The 19,117-nt window shown below is 44.2% G+C and overlaps 1 protein-coding gene across 1 annotated transcript in view; it reads right to left on the bottom strand.

Moving 5' to 3' along the window:
- The window catches only part of ABCC2 (ATP binding cassette subfamily C member 2), a 75,070-nt gene that overhangs the window by 28,798 nt on the left and 27,155 nt on the right, over positions 1–19,117 (bottom strand). The window contains exons 10-17 of the mRNA XM_024985942.2: positions 15,484–15,738; positions 14,290–14,355; positions 11,942–12,079; positions 11,286–11,432; positions 8,747–8,831; positions 7,967–8,033; positions 6,423–6,549; positions 1,279–1,455 (exon numbers count right to left, since the gene is read on the bottom strand). Coding sequence (XP_024841710.1) covers positions 1,279–1,455; positions 6,423–6,549; positions 7,967–8,033; positions 8,747–8,831; positions 11,286–11,432; positions 11,942–12,079; positions 14,290–14,355; positions 15,484–15,738 — 1,062 coding nt within the window. The remainder of the gene's footprint in view (positions 1–1,278; positions 1,456–6,422; positions 6,550–7,966; positions 8,034–8,746; positions 8,832–11,285; positions 11,433–11,941; positions 12,080–14,289; positions 14,356–15,483; positions 15,739–19,117) is intronic.

Raw genomic sequence — 19,117 nt, 5'->3', positions numbered from 1 at the left:
GAATGTAGACACAAAGGAAAAGCAGTCAAGAAACAATAGTTCAGCTATAAAACAGAGCCCCAGCTCCTCCTCAAGGGGTATATGTGACAATCCACATATCTCTAAATTGTTCTGCAGAAACAAAAATTCTCATGCAGTTGGAGGATGATAACTGCTGGCTGACCATAAGCACTTAGACCTGAAACTGGATGGAACCAGAAGGTTGGTGATTAAGAGTCCTGAAATAGCACCCTGTCACTTTACCACCAACCAGTCAGAAGAAAGTCTACAAGCTGCAACCCTCACCCCAGACGTTGCCTTTAAAAACCCTCTCCTGAAAGCCACTGAGGAGTTCTAGTCTTTCGAGCATTAGCTGCCTGTTCTCCTTGCTTGGCCCTGCAATAAACTGTACTTTCCTGTACCACAACTCTGTCAGTAGGCTGGCTTTGTTGCCATACTTGTGTTCAGTAACACAAGTTCCTTTATACAAATAAATATCCTTCATTCAAATAAATAACTTTAAACCTAATAATTAAATGTGTGCCCAGGTTACCATTTTATATCATAGTACTTATTTTGTTGTTGTTTTTGTTTCCTGCCCCAGGAGAATGTAGAGCTGTATCAGGGTGGGTTTTCTGTTTGTTTGTGGATATAACTCCAGCACTTAAAATAGTATCTGACACATAGTAGGTACTCAAGAAATGTATGCTGAATTAAAAAACAAAATCACTCTAGAGCTGTATCTGTAGCATCCCAACCTCAAGACCTTTCCCCAAAAGACTGCTATATTTATTTTTAATAATGGGGAAAGAGGATAAAAACATCCTAAATAAATAGTAATCAGGGACTTGTAAACCAAGTATACTATATTCATATAATATGCAACGGTCATTAAAAATTAACTTTTAAGAAAGGCATTTAATAATGTATTAGGTTTCTATGTGTTCACTGCAGATTATTAGAACCCTACTCTGGCCCACATTAGTGTACAGAATTAGAGTTCAGACAGCTCCCCCCGTCTGCCTCTGGCCCTCCACCAGAGATCTACCTCGGGTTAGCTGCTGGTTAGTTAACCAGGTCCTAGGTTCATTATCTTTCCTTTAGATTACACAACTCTTATATTTGCTTTCAGGTACAAAATTTTAAATTTAAATATTTGCACAACATATTGTGCAAACTCAAGTTTTCTGATGTTTGTTCCAGGCTTGACTACCTAAATTGATCAACTACTGCCATGGACTTCTTCACCATCCTCGCTCTTTTCCTTCACCCTTCAGGATCCCCTGGTGTCCCAAGTACCTTCTCTCCAATCTCAGCCATGTCTCCTCCAGGCAGCACTTCCAGGTCAGGGAGGAGGGCACAGGCCTCCAGAACTCGCTGGTATTTCTTTTCATCCAACTCTGATCCAAAAAGGATGTTTTCTTTTATGGTGCCATTCTGGATCCAGGACTGCTGCGGGACATAGGCTACAGAGCCCTGGATGGGAAGGATTAGACCACATGACTGCTCTGTACCTCTGGAAATGCAGGGTTGAAGGAGGGGGTGGTGGAGGTGGAAGGAACAAACGGAACGTAACTTTGGAAAAATGTCAGGCTGACTGGACAATCGATCTTTATAAAGGTACATGTATTTATTGCACCAACTAGGGAGAAAAATTCAATACCCCATGCGCATTTAAAGTCTTTTGGACTATCACTCTCTAGCCATGATCTGAAAGCTGAAGGATGAACGCACATGCCGCTTCTAGAACAGGGTTTTAGACCCTGGTGAGTTTACTAGGACCAACAGAGGGCCAGCACTGATAGGGGAAACCAGATAGATGACACCTTAGAAAGCAAGAACTCAGAGATGGAGATTTGGGCACCAGGCTGATGCATGAATCTGATCATGTCAAAAGAAAGATCGAGGGTAAATGCCCTCCGGTTTGAGGACAAACTTGGATATGAATTAGCAGGAAAAAGCACCCTGAAAGGAGTTAGGAGACAGAGGTAAATCTGTAGAGTCTGATCTGCTATGCTGCATGTTTATTTAATGTAAACTATCTCATTCAATTCAGTTCAGTTCAGTCGCTCAGTCGTGTCCAACTCTGCGACCCCATTAATCACAGCACACCAGGGCTCCTTGTCCATCACCAACTCCTGGAGTTCACTGAGACTCACATCCATCGAGTCAGGATGCCACCCAGCCATCTCATCCTCTGTCGTCCCCTTCTCCTCCTGCCCCCAATCCCTCCCAGCATCAGAGTCTTTTCCAATGAGTCAACTCTTCCCATGAGGTGGCCAAAGTACTGGAGTTTCAGCCTCAGCATCAGTCCTTCCAATGAACACCCAGGACTGGTGTCCTTTAGGATGGACTGGTTGGATCTCCTTGCAGTCCAAGGGACTCACAAGAGTCTTCTCCAGCACCACAGCTCAAAGGCATCAATTTTTTTGGCGTTCAGCTTTCTTCACAGTCCAACTCTCACATCCACACGTGACCACTGGAAAAACCAAAGCCTTGACTAGATGGACCTTTGTTGGCACAGTAATGTCTCTGCTTTTCAATATGCTATCTAGGTTGGTCATAACTTTTCTTCCAGGGAGTAAGCGTCTTTTAATTTCATGGCTGCAATCACCATCTGCAGTGATTTTGAGCCCCAGAAAATTAAGGCTGACACTGTTTCCACGGTTTCCCCATCTATTTCCCATGAAGTGATGGGAACAGATGCCATGATCTTAGTTTTCTGAATGTTGAGCTTTAAGCCAACTTTTTCACTCTCCTCTTTCACTTTCATCAAGAGGCTTTTTAGTTCCTCTTCACTTTCTGCCATAAGGGTGCTATCATGTGCATATCTGAGGTTATTGATATTTCTCCCGGCAATCTTGATTCCAGCTTGTGCTTCTCCCAGCCCAATGTTTCTCATGATGTACTCTGCATGTAAGTTAAATAATCAGGGTGACAATATACAGCCTTGACGTACTCCTTTTCCTATTTGGAACCAGTCTGTTGTTCCATGTCCAGTTCTAACTGTTGCTTCCTGAGCTGCATACAGGTTTCTCACGAGGCAGGTCAGCTGGTCTGGTATTCCCATCTCTTTCAGAATTTTCCAAAGTATATTGTGACCCACACAGTCAAAGGCTTTGGCATAGTCAATAAGGCAGAAATAGATGTTTTTCTGGAACTCTCTTGCTTTTCCCATGATCTAGCGGATGTTGGCAATTTGATCTCTGGTTCCTCTGCCTTTCCTAAAACCAGCTTGAACATCTGGAAGTTCATGGTTCACGTATTGCTGAAGCCTGGCTTGGAGAATTTTGAGCATTACTTTACTAGCATGTGAGATGAGTACGATTATGTGGTAGTTTGAGCATTCCTTGGCATTGCCTTTCTTTGGGATTGGAATGAAAACTGACCTTTTCCAGTCCTGTGGCCACTGCTGAGTTTTCCAAAATTGCTGGCAGCACTTTCACAGCATGATCCTTCAGGATTTGAAATAGCTCAACTGGAATTCCATTACTTCCACTAGCTTTGTTCATAGAGATGCTTTCTAAGGCCCACTTGACTTCACATTCCAGGATGTCTGGCTCTAGGTGAGTGACCACACCATTGTGATTATCTTCTGTGTATTCTTGACATCTCTTCTTAATATCTTCTGCTTCTGTTAAGTCCATACCATTTCTGTCCTTTATCAAGCCCATCTTTGCATGAAATGTTCCCTTGATATCTCTAATTTTCTTGAAGAGATCTCTAGTCTTTCCCATTCTGTTGTTTTCCTCTATTTCTTTGCATTGATTGCTGAGGAAGGCTTTCTTATCTCTCCTTGATATTCTTTGGAACTCTGCATTCAGATGGGTATATCTTTCCTTTTCACCTTTGTTTTTCACTTCTCTTCACAGGTATTTGTAAGGCCTCCTCAGACAGCCATTTTGTTTTTTTGCATTTCTTTTCCATAGGGATGGTCTTGATCCCTGTTTCCTGTACAATGAACCTCCGTCCATAGTTCATCAGGTACACTATCAGATCTAGCCCCTTAAATCTATTTCTCACTTCCACTGAATAATCATAAGGGATTTGATTTAGGTCATACCTGAATGGTCTAGTGGTTTTCCCTACTTTGTTCAATTTCAGTCTGAATTTGGCAATAAGGAATTCATGATCTGAGCCACAGTCAGCTCCCGGTCTTGTTTTTGCTGACTGTATAGAGCTTCTCCATCTTTGGCTGCAAAGAATATAATCAATCTGATTTCAGTGTTGACCATCTGGTAATGTAGAGTCTTCTCTTGTGTTTTTGGAAGAGGGTGTTTGCTATGACCAGTGCGTTCTCTTGGCAAAACTCTATTAGCCTTTGCCCTGCTTCATTCCATAATCCAAGGCCAAATTTGCCTGTTACTCCAGGTGTTTCTTGACTTCCTACTTTGCATTCCAGTCCCCTATAATGAAAAGGACATCTTTTTTGGGTGTTAGTTCTAAAAGGTCTTGTAGGTCTTCATAGAACCGTTCAACTTCAGCTTCTTCAGCGTTACTGTTTGGGGCATCAGATCAGATCAGGTCAGGTCAGTTCAGTCACTCAGTCATGTCCGACTCTTTGCGACCCCATGAATCTCAGCACGCCAGGCCTCCCTGTCCATCACCAACTCCCGGAGTTCACTCAGACTCACGTCCATCGAGTCAGTGATGCCATCCAGCCATCTCATCCTCTGTCGTCCCCTTCTCCTCCTGCCCCCAATCCCTCCCAGCATCAGAGTCTTTTCCAATGAGTCAACTCTTCGCATGAGGTGGCCAAAGTACTGGAGTTTCAGCTTTAGCATCATTCCTTCCAAAGAAATCCCAGGGCTGATCTCCTTCAGAATGGACTGGTTGGATCTCCTTCAGAATGGACTGGTTGGATCTCCTTGCAGTCCAAAGGACTCTCAAGAGTCTTCTCCAACACCACAGTTCAAAAGCATCAATTCTTCAGCACTCAGCTTTCTTCACAGTCCAACTCTCACATCCATACACAACCACAGGAACAACCATAGCCTTGACTAGACGAACCTTTGTTGGCAAAGTAACGTCTCTGCTTTTGAATATGCTATCTAGGTTGGTCATAACTTTCCTTCCAAGGAGTAAGCGTCTTTTAATTTCATGGCTGCAATCACCATCTGCAGTGACTTGGATTACTGTGATATTGAATGGTTTGCCTTGGAAACGAACAGAGATCATTCTGTTGTTTTTGAGATTGCATCCAAGTACTGCATTTCGGATTCTTTTGTTGACCATGATGGGTGCTCCATTTCTTCTAAGGGATTCCTGTCCACAGTAGTAGATATAATGGTCATCTGAGTTAAATTCACCCATTCCAGTCCATTTTAGTTCACTGATTCCTAGAATGTCGATGTTCACTCTTGCCATCTGTTTGACCACTTCCAATCTGTCTTGATTCATGGACCTAACATTCCAGGTTCCTATGTAATATTGCTCTTTACAGCATCAGACCTTGCTTCTATCACCAGTCACATCCACAACTGGATATTGTTTTTGCTTTGGCTTGTTCCCTTCATTCTTTCTGGAGTTATTTCTCCACTGGTCTCCTGTAGCATTCATGAACAGTATGAAAACTATCTCATTAATGATCAGTAAATCAGGGAATAAATGTCAGTATAACGTGGAAGAAGTGTTGGCTCTTAAAAATTTTCCAGGCATGTCAATGTTAAGTAATCAGGGGCATATTTTCTTATAATGAAGAAGAATGGCTTAGCAATATATGAAGATCTTAAGAAGAAAAGCTAAAAATCTACAGACATGCCTCTTTTGGGTGCAAGTAGTGGCTGGTGAAATGATTCCAAGTACCTATGATTTCCCCCAAATTTAGCTCTCTGGTGAAGCTAAGAGTGCTGATGCAGATGCCACGAAAACATTTCCTCTCTGTTAAAGTGCCCTCCAACACCCAGCTCTCAAAGGAAGAGGTGAGAGGCCCAGAACTAATTGTGAAGCTGGGGTCAAAAGTCAGTGGAGATTTTACAATGCTATGGTTTTATTGTTATTGCTCTTATTGTTTTTGTTGGTAGCCTGGCTACATATGTTTTTAATGATCTGTTCCAGCTCTTTCCCCCAAGTCCTCTTATTTTTATTGTATAATTTTGTAGATTAGGAGGTTTTTCAGAAACATGGATTATAGTAGAATTACCTATACTTTGAAAGAAGACATCTTTCAACAGTTTTCAAACTTCAGTATGCACATGAGAATCACCTGGGGAGCTCATTAAAAATGCAGGTTTTTAGAATCTACTCCAGAATATGATTATATATGTGAGGTAGGGCAAAGAATCTACAGTTTATAAGTCTCCGAGATGTCCCCGAGACCCCACCAACAGCAGCCTGACAGGAGCGGTTATCAGATTCTAATTGTTTGTCCCCATGAGAAGGCAGCGCTCTTAGTGTTTCCCACATCTGATGTCAGAAGTCTTCTCCTTGGCATTCCTTCTCACCTTGACCGTGATGTGCCCGTGGACATTTTCCATTTCTCCCAGCATGGCTGACATCAAGGAAGATTTCCCAGAGCCCACAGTGCCCACCACAGCCACCAGCTGGCCTGGCATAATGTCCAAGTTCACACTGAAAGAGAGAAGTGTACTTGAAGGAAGTGGAGGGTAGACGTTCCTGCCACTTCTCAGATGCCAAAGGAGATTTTCCTTCAAGATTGGAAAATACATCTTGGATATACAAAGTTTCAAAGTAGTCCTCTAATGTTTTTGTTTTTTTTTTCCTCTAAGACTTTAGAGAGTAAGGCTTAATTTATAAGTTGTTTGTGCAAAAAGCCAGTTTCCAATGGAAAAATAATTTCAGAACTATGTGGCACCATTGAACAAGACCCTATTTGTTGAAATCCCAACTGTGCCACAGCTGAGCTGTGTGATCTTAGAGTCTCACTTCTCCTGGACTCTCAATTTCTAAACTAATGGGGCTGGAACAGAGTAATGCATCCCAAACTCGACTATTCAATGAGAAGAGCAATTCAATAAAATGCTCACTGAGAGCACAGATGTCCTGCCCCCTTCCCTGGAGATTTGGCTGAGCGTGGCTGGGTAGGGGCCCACACTGGGCCAGGCTCCGGGAACCTCTCTGTTCTAGTCTAATATTTGAGTTCCTAGAACATTAGGAACTTGTTCTCAGGCTTTCTGAACCTGCCCATCCAGCTAGGCTCCTTCTAGACTTATACAACTAGCAAAGTGGGAGCTACGTCCACTCTCCTTCTGTAAAGTTGAGGCTTTCAGGTTAGGAGGGCTCAGGGCTTCTGGCCTGACTGACATATGCTGAGGCAAGCTCCAGGGTCCATGTTAGAGGATGGAGAAACAAGAGAGAGTGTGGAAAGTGGCAGGAAGACCACTAGGTGTACTCAGTTGTGAAAAAGCCTGGCCTGCTCGGGCTCCTGGCATGCTCCGTGGTGCTGAGCTTGTGATGGAGCTGGCGTGCTCACACACGTAGTGCTTACGGAACACATTACATGCAGCAGTGTGGCAAGAAAGGGTTGGCTTAAGGCAGGGGGTGACCTACAGGGCAGAATGTGAGAAGGGATTATGTAGATGAAAAATTCCAGATCTGAAGTTGATTATAGAAGCAGCTCACATCATCCCCTCTGGGCAAAGAAGGCAGGTCCTTCATGATAACTATTCTTCAGTGAATAAATGAACTTAAATTGCGTTCAGGTTCTCGTGAGTATCCTCTGGCACATCCAGAGACCTAGGCTACCTGCCAGCCTGCACTACCTCCATCCACAATCTGGAGAACACATGTCTTCACAGGTTCTCAGCTGTACTGTCCCCCAGGAGGAAAGCGGCGGTGGGCGGGGGGAGGGGGCAGGTGCAGTCACAGCGACTGCAGTCAGTCCATCCCTCCAGGGGTTTAACCTGCGCTAGTATCTGAACACGTGCACAGCTTGTCTCCGCATGTGTTACATTACATGGAATTTCCCTATAACAAGACCAGCAAGGAGAATCTTAAAATACAGCAAGAAGAAAAGGCGGCAACTCACTCTTGGATTGTGACACCCAAATCATGGTCCCAGGTAAATGACGCCTCAGAAAACTGCACAGCTTTATCTGTTGAGAAAAATTCCTGTCTTTAAGTCAGATGTAGGTCCCCGCATGTCTGTCTGTCTTTTCTCAGCTTTCATGTGTCCCTCGCTCCTTCCTCCAGAAGAGCCTGCCTTTGTCTGGTGCTAAATCCTGAGCTGCCAAGAGGCAAATGAAAGCCCCAGGGGTGAGACCAAGTGTCGCCTGCATACAAAGTCCTTTATATACTTAGGAGTCCCAAGCCAGTTGGTAGTTCAGATTCTTGATCTACAGACACTCTGGGTACATTCCCAGGCCCTCTGTTGCCTAGTCTCTTGTATAAATTCCACTTCCATATATAAACCCAGCCACCCCTGCCCTGGATTCCAGAACCACGGCTTGTTCTGGCTACAAATGCCCCTCAATCCTTAAACCTTTGGAACCTGCGTGTTCTTTCACTGCAGCCTCCCTTCCCAATTCCACATACTTGGCTCCATCATGACTTCCGTTTTCAAGATCCTTTGCAGGATTCCCCATTTATTCTCAAAAGAGCTGGCCCAACTTTGCTTGGCAATCTAGCTGACTAAGAAATCTGTTCTAAATGAAGGCAAAATTTAAGTAATATCAGTGCAAATATAGATGCAAGATAAGTCCCTTGGCTTTCCCTTTCCTTCAGTTTGCTGCTGCTCTGCCCTTGTGTATCAAAGTCCTGGTGCCAGCACCGTGAATATATATGGGAAGCAACTTCCAAATTCATTTACCAGAATTGCAATCATGTCGAATGGCAGATGTGTCCAAGTCATCCCCTCCCAGGTACTTCTCTAGCCGCTCTGTGGAAACACTGGCCTAGAGGAGGACACAGAGGAACAACGTTCAATGATGAGCACGAGGAGACCAGGAGTGTGACTTCGTCATCAGCCTTGGATGTGGAAGCAGTCAACCAGTCAACCTGCCAGGCTTTTTGCCCATGATTTGCAATTTACCACAGCTGGAGTCTCTGGCTCCCTACCCACCCTACAACTCCCTTACCCCTGACTCAGCCACATCTCAGCCCTAGGAGCCACCCTACTCTGAACACAGGAAAATTAAGAGGCTCTATTTTAGCCCCTCAGAAAACTCATTGTGGTGGTGATGGTATGGGTGGGTGGGAGGTTAATTCTACTCTGCTGTCTCCAGGCTTCGTACCTAGGTCCAGAAATGGTCTTCTGCCTCCTTCTAAGATGAAGTTTCTGTCTGATTCTGGTAACTGGGCCCCTGGTATATTCTTCTTTGAGTCCATGTTCTGATGACCCAGGCAGTGTCCTGAATCACTACCGGGACCCTCTGTGGAGGAAGTGGCCATGGAACCATAGTGACCTGGCATATCCCCACTTAGGCCAGGCTTAAATTGCAGGTGACCTAAGCACTGGCAGGATGCCCTGTGGTCCCCCTGGAACAGGAGAACTTGGGGGGATTTACAAGGATGTTTCTCACTTCCTCCATTCCGGGCAGGCTGTCACGAGACAGCTTCTTGTCACGACCTGGGTTCTGAGGAAGTACTGCACTTTGGGGGACTCCCCCGATGGCTCAGCAGGTAAAGAATCTGCCTGTAATGTAGGAGACACAGGAGATGTGGGTTCGATCCCTGGATTGGGAGTATCCCCTGGAGGAGGAAATAGCAACCCGCTCCAATATTCTTGCCTGAAAAATCCCACGGACAGAGGAGCCTGGTGGGCTACAGTTCAAAGACTCACAAAGAGTCGGACATGACTGAGTGGCTAAGCAGGCATTGCACTTTCTGCCTCGCCCCCTCTTTGAAGCACAACTGTGGGCTCTAGAACTGCATGGCTGCGGTGTGGATCAGCTCCTGTAGAGGGCTTCACTGCCCACTCGCCTGCTCATCTGCCCCTTTGTTTTGCAGAGACTTGTCACCTTTGTTGATCCTGCTTTTGCTATCTATGTGATAAACCATCTGACTCTAGAAAAGAGCATGTTGTTGCCTTCTCAGCCAGATCTACCAGCCTTCTTAACACCCCCCAGGACCAGAAGGGCTCCTCCTAAACCCCGGTCCTTCCTAGGGCCTGAACTCTCTGAAGCCAGTTACCTCCGGATGAACACAGGTCACCACACTTTGTCATCCTGGCTGCCTCGCCAGTCTGCCACCTCCCTGGGAACATCCTCCTGAGGTCTGGTACCTGGTCCATCTCAGTGACTGTGCTCAGTTTTCAGGACCCAGACACTCCCTCTGGACCATCTTAAGCCTGCTGCTGCTGCTACTGCTAAGTCACTTCAGTCATGTCCGACTCTGTGTGACCCCATGGACGGCAGCCCACCAGGCTCCCCCACCCCTGGGATTCTCCAGGCAAGAACACTGGAGTGGGTTGCCATTTCCTTTTCCAATGCATTAAAGTGAAAAGTGAAAGTGAAGTCGCTCAGTCATGTCTGACTCTGAGAGACCCCATGGACTGCAGCCCACCAGGCTCCTCCATCCATGGGATTTTCCAGGCAAGAGTACTGGAGTGGGGTGCCATTAAGCCTACTGGATTCCAAACTTAGCTTTCTGACAGCTTGAGGCTCCCAGATTGCATTTGGTTTTATCACCATGTGGCTTCACACAAAGAGAAGTCTTTGGACAAAGGGAAGTCCCCTGATCTAGTGGCTAAGACTCTGCTCCCAGTGCAGGGGATCCAGGTTTGATCCCTGGTCAGGGAACTAGATCTGCATGCCGCAACTAAGAGTTAGCATGCTGCAACAAAAAACTAAGACTTGGTGTAGCCAATTGTTTTTTTTTTTAATTGAGAGAGAGAAGCCTTTTCTCTCCTTTTGTGCCATATTTCCCTAATGCTTTATAAATACCCTAAGAGTGCTGGAAATATATGGAGGAAACTGAACCAAGAAAAGGGCTTAGAAATGTTCCAGGAGCAGAGCTAATCATCATAGTCTCACTAAACACTCTCACAACCTTGTCTCCCTGGTGGGTGTATGAGATTGGTTATGGTTATCCTCAGTTTATAGTCAGAAAAACGGGGGTTCAAAAAACTTATTAAGAGACTTTACTAAATCATGCTGTTGGTTTCCAGAGACCAAACCAATCTCTCTAAGTGAAGGTTCACCAGCAGAATTTGGAAATGAGATAGGACATACCAGTCATTCTGGAATCTAAGGTTTTTAACCAGGGCTAGAAGGAAACAGCAACCCACTCCAGTATTCTTGCCTGGAAAATCCCACTGATAGAGGAGCCTGGTGGGCTACAGTCTATGGGGTCACAAAGAGTCTGACCCAACTGAGCACACTCAGCTGGCAGTGAGAGATCCTACCCACCTGGAGCATGGAGGAGATTAGCATGGGAAGCATGCTCATGGGGAAGCGCAGGATATTGAAGAGGGTGATGGAGGTAAAGGCCTTTTGTGCATCCAGAACATTACTGCTGTCCACCAAGACGTAAACAGAAAATGTGATCACAGACACCTGGAGAAGAAGAGCCGTCAGTGACCTATCCCAAAAGCGGTCAGGCAGCCGTGTTCCAAGTACTGTATCAGAGCTGAAGGAGTCTTAGGGATTATCTCAACCTTTCATGTTACAGAGAAATCTGAGCCCAGAAGAGGAGCAACTATCTTGCCTGAGGTCACAAAGTCAACTAATGGCATTGCTAGGACCAGAGCTCGAGAATCCTGGCTCCTATGATCAGCATTCCTTCTCCTACAGATGAGAAGCCTTCCCAGGCAGACCATGCCTAGATACCACATTCATGTTGAATCCCCTGTAGTTACTCCAGGCAGCCAGGTAATCAAACTGTTTCTAAGGGTGAAACTAGATCTAGGGGCCGTGAGGTAGGAAGGACAGCATGACGACTTAAGGAGTGGGTCAGAGTTCCTTGGGTTTCAGGGTCAGGCCTAGAGGTGCAGGCACCTCTCGTCTATCTAAACAGACCTTTCTCTCCAGGAAGCTGACCCCGCCCACTGACTCCTGTCACTCACCAGCACAGGAGTCAAGTATAAGAGAAACATTATCGCAGACTGCAACTGCCCAAATCTCAGCAGGTTCCTGAGCTCTTTCTTCCGAAGGTTGTGGACTTGGTTTTGGAAAGAAGGTTCCCAGGCAAAATACTTCAGGATCTAATAATAGAGAAGAGTACAGCTTACACTGTTGCCCCAGTAGGAAATCAGGTGCAACCCCCCACACACAGGTTTTAGGAAACACTCCCCCAAACTGCGGAGGTACAAATTCAGCTTATAAAGGGTGATTACAGAAAGGTAACTGACTCAATGGACATGAATTTGAGCAAACTCCAGGAGATAGTGAAGGACAAGGAAGCCTGGTGTGTTGCAGTTCATGGGGTCACAAAGAGTCAGACATGACCTAGTGACTGAACAACAACAACAGAAAGGCAGCTTGCAGTTGTTGACAACTTACAAGGTACACAACATTTTATGTACTCTGTCTTACTTAATCCTAAGTGTGACAAACTTTGCCTGGCACTAAAGGGGGTTGCCCGGGACTCGGGGCTTTCAGTGCTAAACCCGGAAAGTTCTGGGCAAACCAGGAAGAAGTAGCTTCTTACTCTTTCAGAATTATTGTATCCATTTTAACAATAAGGAAACAGGTTGAGAGTGACTTAGTCACTTAGAGTGACTTAGATGCCCAAAGTCACCATCTAGTGAGTGGTAAGAGCTAAGACTCAAAATCAGGTCTATCTTCTCATTTTGCCACATTGGCAGTAAGGCATATCAGAGCTCTGTGTGCAGAAAAATCAGATGTTCAAAGGGGCCTCTTTTCATTTTCAAGAGGTTTAGGGTAATATTAAAGTCCATTAATTCAGCCAAACTCTGCTCAATGTTATGTGGCAGCCTGGATGGGAGGGAGGTTTGGAGGAGAACAGATACATGTATATATATGTCTGAGTCCCTTCACCTGAAGCTGTCACAACATTGTTAATTGGCTGTGCCCTAATACAAAATAAAAAGTAAAAAAAAAAAAAAGTCTATGAATTCAAAAAATGTCTAGATTAAAAAAGAATTTGATGAAATGCATTATTTTGAAAGCTAGTAAATAGAGGACAGAAGTGTGTATTTATCCTACTTGTCCTTTATTTTAGAGTAACCAACCAGTTGATTAAAAATCATTCTTCATTACAGAATTCCCGCTGAGCAATGCCAAAGGAACAAAGGAATTAGAACATCACCCTTTGGAAATGAAATAATAGAACAAGGCAGTGATCAACAGCGGCTGCTAAAATCTTTATGACAGTGGTTTTCAACCTTGGCTGCATATTGGAATCACTTAGGGAGCTTTTAAAATATATACACGCCTGGGTCTCACCCCTCCCCCCCCACCAAGAGTTCAATTTAGATGGTTTGAAGTAAGGCCCAAACCTCAGTGGGTTTTACAAATCTCCCAGGAGACTGAAATGTGCTGCCAGGGCCACAAATCACTGCTCTTGGTGAAAGAACAATAAAGGGTGAATCAGGCTGATGATGCCTGGACCCCATAAACACTCACCATCACTAAGTTGGGAAGCACACAGCACTGCCCAACCCCTTGCCCTCCAACCCCATCCCAAACAAAAACAAAAACCAAATAAACCTAAATCTATTCAAGTTTCTATATTTAACCACCAATTTACAAGCAAGCATAGGAAACAAGACAAACTCTTCTATCAAATGACCAGGAAGGGGGCAGGCAAGGGGCTATTGTAGATTAAAAGCGCTATTGACTGAATGCAACACGTGGACAGTTTTTGGATCCTTATTCAAACTAACCAACAGTAAAAAAAATAAAATAAAAAAAGGCTTGTATGAGGCAATTGGGGAAATTTAATGGTATCAAAGAAGGACTTGTTTCTAGGTATGCTATTGGTATTGTGGTTACGTTAAAGTCATTCTTTTAGAAATACATACAAAGTGTTTACCAGTGAAATGACAAAATATCTGGGATTTGCTTTTGAATAATCTAGCGGGGCATGAAGTGGGGAGCGGGGATGTAGATGAAACAGGTTAGGTCCTGCTGATAATTGCTGGACCTGGGTGGCAAGTCCATGGGGGTTCGTTATAGTATTCTGTCTACTTTTGTCCACATCGGACAACCTTTATAGTAAAATATAAGAACGAAACAAACTATTTAACATACATAAATAGAAATCATAATCAAAAGAAGGCCTGAGAGGAGTAGCAGAAGAAACAGGAGACTTGTGGCTGGATGGATCAGGAGTCGTGGGACACACCCCAGGCTCAGAAGCAGGAGTCCACAACCTCAACATGTTGTTAAGGCCAAGAGGCTACCGTGGCTGTTACCGTGCCCAGAGAGCCACCCACGCTCAGCTTCTCACCTTGATCCCACTGAGAATCTCATTCATGATCTTTAAACGGCTGTCTTTATTCTTCATATTTTTAACCTGCCGGGAAAGAATAACAGAACAAACATCCATGTGAGCGGGTCCAGGTTTGCTTCAGATGCTAAATCTCAGTGGCACTTGCGGCTGTTGCTCGGTGAGAACTTGAGGTGCCCAGTGACGGGCTGTGTCTCTCGCGCTCTCCTGCTTGCTCTCCCTGCTCCTGCCACACTCACCACCCTTCTGGGCCTGAACAGTGTTGGCCTGACTGTGCCCTCGTCCCAGGTTTTACCCAAGTCTTCCTCCCTCACCCTCAGGTTCCAGAGTTCAGCTCAATGTCTCCTCCTCAGAGGCCTTTCCTGACCCCAGGACCTAAAACCACTCCCTACGATCACATCACCCTGTTTAATTCCCTGCATAGTACTACTGACATTTTCCTTCTTTGTTTTTACTTATTTATGGCCTGAATCTCCACCCCAAGCAGAATGTAAGTTTCATGAGAGCAAAAGCCTTGTCTAATTTTCTGCCTTGTCTAATTTGCTGCCATGTTCCCCCAGAAATAGGGTGTGCAATAAGCATTTTTAAAATATTGAGTTGGCCAAAAATTCATTTGGGTTTTTCCTAATGTGGAAAATGTGGTTTTCCACATTAGGAAAAACCCAAATGAATTTTTGGCCAATATTTGTAACTCAGTGAATGCAAAACGAATGAATGACTAAGTCACATATACCATCAAGTTCACCCATCCAGAATATGATTTCTGGCAGAGATAAGGACTGTCCACAGAGAGCTCTGCTAACTGGTGGGAACAAGGTCGATTGCCAGGATTTAGGCATAAAGTCTGGTTTGCTCTTGTGACGGCTCTGTGTGGCTGGTTTATAATGCTATGATAGAGAACCAGGGTCATAATTACTTTTTAAGAACAGCCCAGCATAGCAGGGTGTAAACGTTATATGCAGGGTCCCTGGGCAGCTCTTCTCTCTCCAATTAGGGACATGAATGAAGACAGGAAATATGAACCCTAAAAGTGGTCAGAAGATGGAAGGGGAAGACAAAGCCAAGTTCGTTTGGGACAGTGGCAAGTCTCCTGTGAGCCTTGCCTTGCCCAAACTCCAATCACCAGTCAGAATTAAGTAAGAAAACTTTAGACTTTGAAGAACATGTACATATCCCCAGTGACTGTTTCTTTACCTGAATAGCCCTATTCCTGGTGGCGAGTACTCCATTAATTGGGATTAGGATCACCATCACCCCAACACCTGCTAAGACCGAGGGTCCCAACTCTGCCCACAGGAAGTAGATGGCCAAGGCAATCTGTAGGACATTTGACCACAGCAGGTGGATGAAGTTGGTCACATCCATGAGCTTCTGGGCATCCACAGACATGAGGTTCACTGTTTCTCCAATGGTGTACTGCTTCCTGGCCCGGTTGGAGACAGTCAGCGCCTGAAAATAAAGATTGGAATTGAGACGCATGGACAAAGCCAAGGAGACTGGGAAGTGAGAGGGGATTCAGGAAGGCAGCGAGAGACAGTAGAAGGATGGGCTCCATATGGACATAACTTCCAAGGGGCTGTGATCTTCCGGCTGCTAAATCTTAACAGTGTTCTCTCATTCTTGACCAGTCTTTCCTGCTATATCTACCTTCCCCAACACCCGCTCCCCCCCACACACTTGTCTTACCTGGAAAACTCCTATTTATCCCTTAGTGTAAGCTTAGGTGGAACTGCTGAGAAGCCTTCCCTGACTCCCAAGTTTGGGTTAGATACCTCTGTGAATTCCCCAATGCTTATCTCTGCCACTACATTCATCACACGGAACTCTAATTGTGTTTTCCTATTTCTCCACCAGTAGAAAACTCTAAGGACAAGGGCTGCCTCTGTCCAATTCACTACCTGCACACAGTGGGGAAATCACATACTGAAGGATGGGAGGAACAGAGGAATGAAGGGAGGGAGCCTGTACGGACTCTGGCCCTGCAGACTTTAATGGGGCAATGTCGGAGCCATACTGTGAGGAGGCTGAAGCCATTCCCAAGAAGGACAGAGACCTTAGAATGGAGGGGAAAACTATGGGGTTCACATACTGGAAGCAAAATGACTTGTTTATTGTCAGGAAATTTGAGGACACTATCTAAATGCCTGAATCTTGCATCATGAACCATCATTTCAGAGAGATGAGAAGACTGAGACCCACAGTCAATGACTTATGGCAGTGTCTTGTACAAATGCTCCCAGACAAGAGGCTGGGGGCCGAGGGGGTAGCTGCATGAAACCAGCTGGCACTATGCTCACCAAGCAACCCTTTGGTGTGGCCCACATCTTTCCAAAGGAAGGAAAGCTTAATTCCCACAAGGCAGTGTATGGGCTATGAGTGGCCCTAGATACCACCTTCAGTCTCCTCCTAAAAGCTCTACTGTCATCTTCATCCATTAATGCAGTCTTTAGACTATATCAGGATGCTTTGTTGTACAGTAAAAAGAAGTAAATTTCCCAAAACGTTGGGCCACCAAGGTGCTAGAGAAATCAGTCCACTGCTATGCCTCCCCTTTGGTATTGAAAAGTAAAAGAAAAAAGTATTATCTAACTACCCTACAAGGTAATTGCAATACTTTTCTTTTCTCAATAAATCTCAATAGAGTGAAAAAGTCAAGAATATAGTCCCAATAGCCCTTGTCAGGAGTCAGGGCCTATCTATGTGATTCTAGCCATTAAAGTGATCTAAGCCCTACTTCTCTCTAGAACAGGGATGATGCAGTTACTTCGCAGAGCTATGAACTGGTGATGGATATAAAATATGTTTCATAACATTTCATAAATGAAGTATAATCTAAACATAAAAGTAGTCAATTTTAAATTCCACTTTAGGAGAATATTTATTTGAATGGGGGTCTCATTAAAGGCTCTGTTTTACACATTTTGTATGAACTGTGACAATTGCAAAACCTGGAATATATTAAGAATCAAAGAGGCAGGAATGAATTGTCACAATTGTAAAAGTGTACATTCATAGATATATCTGAGACAGCCTGGGTAGTGACCTCATATCCTGCAAACCAACAGAAACAGTTACTCCACAAGGAATAAAGGGATTAAAAATTTTGTAGAAGACAAATTCCAGTGTGAGGCTATTTAGGGGTTCAAAGAACTCGACCAGACTTCTGATCTAAAGACATCTGGATCACCTCTCTGGGTCTCTCGTCTAGTCAGCATCTACTCAGGAAAGACAAAAGTCATCTTGGAGTTTTAGAAGAAGAAGGCAAAGGAGAAAACCAGGAACTTTAACAGATAAATCACCATGATGGAACACTTCAGTGGTGGATGAAAAAAGGAAGAGGAGGCAACTGTTTGATGTTCTGAGCTATCAAAAGTATCATCTCCTTCTGGATGAATTTTCTCCTCAGGCTTAGAGTCACTACTGTATTTCCATTTCTTTCTTTTCATTTATTTTTTAAGCTGAAGTTTACTTGATTAGTTTCAATTATTAAGGGAACTCAAGGGACTAGATTTGGTAGACAGAGTGCCTGAAGAACTATGGACAGAGATTTGTACCACTGTACAGGAGCTGGTGAACTGAAACCATCCCCAAGAAAGAAAAGCAAGAAGGCAAAGTGGTTGTCTGAGGAGGCCTTACAAATAGCTGAGAAAAGAAGGAAAGTGAAGGAGAAAGATATACCCAACTGAATGCAGAGTTCCAGAGAATAGCAAGGAGAGATAAGAAAGTCTTCTTAAGTGAACAATGTAAAGAAATAGAGAAAAACAATAGAATGGGAGAGACTAAAAGTCTCTTTAAGAAAATCAGATATACCAAGGGAACATTTCATGCAAAGATGAGCACAATAAAGGACAGAAATGGCAAGGACCTAATAGAAGTAGAAGAGATTAAAAAGAGGTGGCAAGAAGACACAGAAGAAAAAGGTCTTAATGAACTGGATAACCATGATGGTGTGGTCATTCACCTAGAGCCAGACATCCTGGAATATGAAATCAAGTGGACCTTAAGAAGCATTAGGTAGTGGAGGTGATGGAATTCCAGCTTAACTATTTCAAATCCTAAAATATGATGCTGTGAAAGTGCGACACTCAATATGCCAGCAAATTTGGAAAACTCAGCAGTGGCCACAAGACTGGAAAAGGTCAGTTTTCAAAATCCTGAAGAAGGAAAACACCAAAGAATGTTCAAACTATAGCAAATTACACTCATCTCACATGCTAGTAAGGTAATGCTCAAAATCTTCAAGCTAGGCATCAACAATATGTGAACTGGGAAATTGCAGATGTACAAGCTGGATTTAGAAAAGGCAGAGGAACCAGAGATCAAATTGCCAACATCCACTGGATTATCAAAAAAGCAAGGGAATTAAAAAAAAAAACCTACTTTTGCTTCATTGACTACACTAAAAAGCCTTGACTGTGGATCATAACAAACTGTGGGAAATTCTTAAAGAGATGGGAATACCAGACCACCTTACCTGCCTCCTGCAAAACCTGTTTGCAGGTCAAGAAGCTACAGTTAGAACTGGACATGGGACAATGAACTGGTTCCAAATTGGGAAAGGAGTACTTCAAGGCTGTATATTGTCACCCTGCTTATCTAACTTCTATGCAGAGTACATCATGTGAAATGCTGGGCTGGATGAAGCACAAGCTGAAATCTAGATTACTGGGAAAAATATCAGCAACCTCAGATATGCAAACGACTACACTAATGGCTGAAAGCGAAGAGGAACTAAAGAACCTCTCGGTGAAGGTGAAAAAGGACTGAAAAAACTGGCTTAAAACTCAATATTCAAAAAACAAAGACCATGGCATCTAGTCCCATCACT

The sequence above is a fragment of the Bos taurus genome, chromosome 26, assembly GCF_002263795.3.
Source record: "Bos taurus isolate L1 Dominette 01449 registration number 42190680 breed Hereford chromosome 26, ARS-UCD2.0, whole genome shotgun sequence".
Taxonomy (NCBI): Eukaryota; Metazoa; Chordata; class Mammalia; order Artiodactyla; family Bovidae; genus Bos; species Bos taurus.
Note: the sequence above shows the minus strand (reverse complement) of the source record. Positions and strands in the feature narration are given on the sequence as shown.